Source organism: Triticum aestivum, chromosome 2B (genome assembly GCF_018294505.1).
Source record: "Triticum aestivum cultivar Chinese Spring chromosome 2B, IWGSC CS RefSeq v2.1, whole genome shotgun sequence".
Taxonomy (NCBI): Eukaryota; Viridiplantae; Streptophyta; class Magnoliopsida; order Poales; family Poaceae; genus Triticum; species Triticum aestivum.
Genome location: NC_057798.1, coordinates 786,186,220 through 786,192,782, shown reverse-complemented (window position 1 = coordinate 786,192,782; position 6,563 = coordinate 786,186,220). Strand labels below are relative to the sequence as shown.

Genomic DNA, 6,563 nt, shown 5'->3' with positions numbered 1-6,563 from the left:
GGGGAGGTGATATTGACTGCATGTCCTGTCCTAAACCAAGTTCTCACAAAGAACAAAGAGATAATTCCATTCGAGGAATGGGAGAAGAAAAGGTTAAAACTCTTTTATCTACGAACCTAGGGTTGTTTGGCGAAAGTCAATGTGCCAATTCCAAAGAAGCGCAAGCTTGGACCAAAAACTATGGATTGTGTTTTCCTGGTGTAAGCTTTTCATAGCGTTGGTTATACATTCTTGGCTGTAAAATCTGAGGTATCTGGCATGCATGTCGGTACAATCATGGAGTTGAATGATGCGACTTTGTTTGAAGATATCTTTCCCATGAAGGATGTGGAGAGCTCATCAAATCAGGAGATGCCTAGTTCCTCGAATCAGGAATTAGTTCCGATTATTGAACCTACCATTTCGATGGAACACTTTGAAAATCCTGTGAAGGAGAACCATGAAGTTCCCACTAGGAGCAAGAGACAGAGGACTGCAAAGTCCTTTGGTGATGATCTTCTTGTGTATCTCATAGATGACACTCCCGGTTCTATCTCAGAGGCCCATGCATCGGAAGATGCTGACTACTGGAAGGAAGCAGTCTATAGTGAGATGGATTCCATCTTAGCAAATGAAACTTGGGAGATAACTGATTGTCCCTATGGGTGCAAACCTATAGGATGCAAATAGGTATTCAAGAAAAAGCTTAGGCCTGATGATACTATTGAGAAGTACAAGGCACGGCTCATGACCAAGGGTTATACCCAAAAGGAAGGTGACGATTTCTTTGATACTTACTCACCTGTGGCTCGACTGACCACTATTCAAGTACTACTTTCACTAGCTGCCTCACATGGTCTTCTCGTTCATCAAATGGATGTTAAGACTGCTTTCCTAAATGGAGAGTTGGATGAGGAAATTTACATGGAACAACCAGATGGGTTTGTAGTAGATGGTCAAGAAGGAAGAGTGTGCAAGTTCCTGAAGTCTTTGTATGGACTTAAGCAAACACCCAAGCAGTGGCATGATAAGTTTGAAAGAACTTTAATACCTATAGGCTTTGTTGTAAACAAAGCTGATAAATGTGTGTACTATCGCCATGGTGGGGCGAGGGAGTTACCCTTTGTTTGTATGTTGATGAAATACTGATTTTTGGAACAAATCTGAATGTTATGATGAAATAAGATGAAGGATTTAGGAATGGCGGATGTTATTCTAAACATCAAGCTATTGAGAGACGATGATGGTGGGATTACATTGCTTCAATCTCACTATATGAAAAAGATCTTGAGTCGCTTTGGTTATAGTGACTGCTAGCTATCTCCAACATCATATGATGCTAGCGTGCTGCTTCAAAAGAATCGAAGAATTGCTAGAGATCAATTGAAATATTCTTAGATTATTGGCTCTCTTATGTATTTAGCTAGTGCTACAAGACTTGACATCTCTTTTGCTATTAGCAAACTGAGCCGATTTGTTTCAAAACTGGGAGATGGTCGTTGGAAAGCTCTAGAGAGAGTTATGCATTATTTGAAAGGGACTGTGAATTATGGAATTCACTACACTGGGTACCCAAAGGTACTGGAAGGGTATAGTGACTCAAACTGGATCTCAGATGCTGATAATATAAAGGCCACGATAAGATATGTATTCACTCATGGAGGTGGCGATGTTTCTTGGAAGTCTTGCAAGCAGACCATCTTAACGAGGTCAACAATGGAAGCAGAGCTCACAACACTAGATACAGCTACGGTCGGAGCAGATTGGCTTCGTCGGCTCTTGAATGACTTCCCGGTTGTTGAGAAACCTGTACCGGGTATCCTTATGAACTGTGACAATCAGACTGTGATCACGAAAGTGAGCACCTCAAGACACGTTCAAAGAAGGTTAAAGTCTGTCAGAAAAATGAAAAAACTCCGGAGTTATTGCATTGGATTATATCCAAACATCTAAAAATCTGGCAGATCCTTTTACTAAGGGTCTATCACGTAATGTGATAGATAATGCATCAAAGGAGATGTGTATGAGACCCACAATATGAGTTGTCCACAGTGGTAACCTAGTCTATGTGATCGGAGATCCCGTGAATTAGATATGGAAGACATGTTGTTGGTCAACTGAGAGGAGAGTATCCTTACTATTAACAATACCACTCCATGAAGATGCAATACTCTCCTAATCTGCATGGCAGGTTGATGTATATCTTAATGTGTTCTAAGTGTCTCATTGAAGCAGAGATGTTGTCCCGCAGAACATCTTTTGAAGAACACACCTATATGAGTTTGATTGTTAAACGTCGCACTCTATGAGAGTAGGGTGCTCTCTAGTAAACTCATGAAAGGTCTCGGAGTATGACGCATAAGCTCCACCCGCGGGGAAGACCCACAGTAGCCTAGTATCGGTCAAGGCTTTGTGTGAACCTAGATTCGCAGAAAACATGCAGTTCAAGGTCCAGTCCATTGTTCAAGTTGCTTACTAGTGTAGCATAGAGTTCTAGGTGGAAGTTCTAACTTCACAGTCTTCATTGCAGTACCGATAAACAAAACAGTGTTTTGGAACCTAAGGAAAATTCTATGTGCCTCTAGGATCTGCCGAGGGATTGCTGGAATTTTGTCTATTTTGGGCCAACCCAATAGCAGTTTCAGTATTCCTAATAAATCATAGAGGCCCACGCAGCCCATTTGTGCAAGGCAAGAGGTGGAACCAATTTCTAAAAAAAAAGAGGTGGAACCAAAGTTTAGTCACACATTGCTAGTTTGGTGGTAGTTGGACCTCCTTATAAGGGAGGTTGTTTCCCCACATGTATGAGCATGAGAACAAGAGGAACATTCACGCGTGCTCCTCCTCCTCCGCCCGCCTCGCCCCGCCGCGCCGCGCCGCGGGTTGCGGGATTGAGATGAGCCGATGTCTAAATTTTTGCCACGCATGACGGGCATACAAATGGTCACGTGGGAGCTGAAACGGTTTTCTGTAGTGGAGATTGAATCCGAATGGCACGCCTCTTCGGCTGCAGACTGTTCGCTTCGTCTCCCTCTTTTACTTCACCTCTCGTTGCTGCCCTCTCACCTACTTCTCGTATGCCTATAAAAGGGAGGTCGCTCCTCTTCAGAGAGACATATCATAACATCATCTTCCTCTTGCCACCGAGTTCCTGAGCACTGAGCTACTGCCACGATCTTCCCCATCCCGGCTTGCAGCGTGCACCGCAGGTCGGGACAACAAGCCTCTGAAATCCCACCTCTTTGAGTCCTGTACGGGAGAAGGGTGATAAGGTTTTTGGGGAGCACTCTGCATGACTACTGATTGATTCTTAACGGATGATCCGGACGCCGATGACCGCTTCCCCAATGATGACTTCTTCCCCGACGTCGACAACCTCTTCGATGACATGGCCGGCGAGGACGTCGATCCAAAGACCAGTGCTTGCCGTTGTTCCGTATGTTCTCATACTCTTCTGTTTGAGGTTCTGCCACAGTTTCTTGCTCTAGTGTCTGCTCTAGATATGTTCCGTTTGAGTTCATATGTGCAGATACCATTTACCTTCTCTCTGTCAGATTGCATGACTTGTTTTATCTCTGCTATAATCGTCATATTTTATCTAGTATTTTTATTAATAAAATCATTATGTAAATTGCTCATATTTCCAACAGACCTCATGCCAAGTGATGCATGAGAACACACACCCAACAAGGAGGTGATGGAGTTATTCGGCCTCATGGCTGCACAGGATGCACAGAGGGTCATGAGGGAGGCTGCGGTGTGCGCGGCATTCCACCATCCAACACTGGTCGAGAGGCAAGCCATAAGAAGCATTTGACATTCTGGGGAGCCCAACTCTTCCGTCGAAGACTAGCTCCGCCCTCAAGCGTCCCCTCCCCCTTGGGCTTTCCTCCCTGCATTGTAGCGTCGCTCGCCCACCCGGTTCATGTCCACTCTTCATCCACCGCACTCGTCCGACATCTGTCGCCTCGAGGTCGCCCAATCACCAAGTACACCGTTACTGTGTTGCTGCTTTCGCTCGTCATTGGAGTCTAGTTGCACCCGCAGCTGCACGCCGAGCATGGTAGTGTAGGGAGAGGTTGGGGGCAGCAACAATGCCACCAGCAGGTGCGTCGCCGATGGCTTTGGGATGGCCGCGGCACATGACAAGGTACACCCAGTGGCGGAGCTTCATGGGGGCCAAAGGGAGCTATTGCCTCCCCTACTTTATGAAAACTCTTGCGTGTACCCCTAATTATTAGGCTCGAATATCTATGATTTCTGAGTTTATGCATGCCTTATCTTTTTCGCCCTCAACTCTGATTAGCCCCCTCAACAATCTTCATCAAGGTCCGCCACTAGGTACACCTACACCTACACCTAGGCCAGGTAAACGTTCTTGCTTATCTTCATATCCACTGCTTACTCGTGGCTGTATGTGATCCAATCATGGTGTGATGAGCACTAGTTGTATGAGAACTAGATTGCCATGTATTTACATTACCTATGATGAAACATCTAAGATGGTTTGCGCAGAGATGTCTTGTGATTCTTTGGCACTTCTGTGCGTTTACATTACCTATGCCACTGATCTGGCTTGTGATTTTTGTTGTTTTTCTATGGTCAATTGTTAAGTATGAACACATTCCAAGCCTTTGCGGTGTTGCATGCTAGCATGTGGTTTACGCCGACCATGCATCTTATTGTGGAGCACAGTGCATATGTTGTTCATGCAAGGCATTATATATTCTTTGTGATAAATGAACTTGCTGTCTTTTGTATAATGTGAAATTCGTGCAACGGCTCAGTTGACTGATGTGATGAAAATGCAGGGTATATTTTCACTGGATATAACTGATCCCTGGAGTCATGCTGTGAATACAACAAGCACGGAGACTACAGCCCGAAACACTACAACAACATACGGCAACGACATAAAATCAAAGACGATGGAATCAAATCAGCCTCCTCTTGTAGATAAGGAGCTTCTTGCAGCTATCGACGAACATGCTGCAATGCAAAATCAGATGTTAATTTGTTAGACTACTCTAGTGCACGTAAAAGATGTTAACTGGCATTCAGATGCAGAGATGGGGCTGGCTTACTCCCACGGGAGGTCGCCGGCGAGCATGAGGTCGCCGTCCTCGTCCTCGTAGGCCACGGCCAAGTCCAACTGCTGGCCAGCCAAGCTCAAGAGCGCAGCCCTCAGCTCCGCGTACCCTCCGTACGCCCTCAGGTCCACCTGCCGCAGGTAGGGAGCTCCTTGTATGCTCACCTTGACGTACTTCCTATCCGTCGCCGCCAACGCACCGCCGCTGCTCGGCGGGCCGAGCCGCAGTTGGGCATCCACGGGCTCCATGGATGGACTGGGAACATGCAGAGAAAAGAGCTTGGGAATTCAGACTCTGTTTCATTCGTTGTCTTGACATGTTAGAGCATCTACAACCCATATATATAATATAATCAACCGCCCCCCTCCCCTCAAAGGTCCGTGGGCGTGTCTGGGCGCGTCCGTAGACATTGATCATTTATCCCTCATTTTGCTGCTTCCAAAATCGTCATCCTCATATCCGAATCCTCAAATCCAGGCAACATATGCAACTTAAACTAACAACTATGTAGATGAACACGCTTATAGCAACAAACAGACTAAATTCACACACTAGCTTAGCGGACATAGTCATTCGATGCCAAAAGATCAAAGTTCATCGCCAGAGAGCGCAAATTCATACTAACAATGACTAAAAGACACAGATAAAACGGAGGCAAAGAGGGGTGGAAGAAATCACAATTTTCTCGTCGGCGCCTTCCCCTTGCGGTTGCTGGTGTGACTGTACCCCTTCCTGTAGGTGTTTGCAGCCGGAGGGGTGTCGCCATCAGAGCTGGATCTATCAGAGGGTCGGGTGAGGTCGGAATGGTCGTCGTCGGAGGAGATTATGCCCGTCATCCCCGGACCATGTGCTCCTGTGCCTTGGCCATCCTGCCCGCCTTCTCTTTGGCAGCTGCTTCTGACATAGCCTTGCGCTCCGACAGCTCGATGGCAAGCCGGAGCGCTTTGGCGTTCTTGCCGTGGAGCCGCCGTCCGTCGGTCTCTTCTGTCGTGAGGGAGCATCGGAGGACCGTCGCGAGGAGCCGGTCCTCTGCATCCAACGACGCGTGACCGTCGCGTCCCCCACGCCGCCCTCTCCCTCGCCAGCTGCCGCTGGTGGCATGCAACCCGCGCCTCAAATTCGAACATCCTCGTCCGAGTCGACGTGGGCAGGAGGAGCAATGGTGCCTGACGACGCCATCCGGATCCTCACCGGATGCGACACTGCTGCCGTCGCTGGCTATCGATCGGAAGGAAGGGAACATGCAGAGAGAGAGAGAGAGAGAGAGAGAGAGAGGAGTGAGTTGTTTGACTTCGTTGTAGGTTCGTTCATTCAGAGGCTATTAACGGGAGACAGGGTGCGCCAGAATGGGCTGGTCCGACACGTCCGGGACTCACATACCCGTCTAAGGTTTGAGCTAAATATGATGAATGCCGGTTTGAGGAGCCTATCTGAATTATATTTTCGTCGCTGGTCACTAACTGGGCCCGCTGTAGACGCTCTTACAACCCTGGT

At 47.3% G+C, this 6,563-nt stretch overlaps 1 protein-coding gene across 1 annotated transcript; it reads right to left on the bottom strand.

Annotated features, from left to right (window-relative positions):
• Positions 1-4,913: 4,913 nt before the first annotated feature.
• Positions 4,914-5,317, bottom strand: LOC123042748 (auxin-responsive protein IAA14-like). Its single transcript, XM_044465137.1, has 2 exons — positions 5,064-5,317; positions 4,914-4,968 (listed from the first exon to the last, which is right to left on the bottom strand). Exons 1-2 carry the CDS (start codon positions 5,315-5,317, stop codon positions 4,914-4,916), a joined length of 309 nt encoding a protein of 102 aa, XP_044321072.1.
• Between the last annotated feature and the right edge of the window lie 1,246 nt (positions 5,318-6,563).

Bases quoted from the DNA above. Each gene is read 5' to 3' on its own strand.
- LOC123042748 (XM_044465137.1), bottom strand. From the start codon at position 5,317: ATGGAGCCCGTGGATGCCCAACTGCGGCTCGGCCCGCCGAGCAGCGGC. The intron at 4,969-5,063 runs GTAAGCCAGCCC...TTTGCATTGCAG, and splicing joins GCCGGCGACCTCCCGTGGGA to CATGTTCGTCGATAGCTGCA.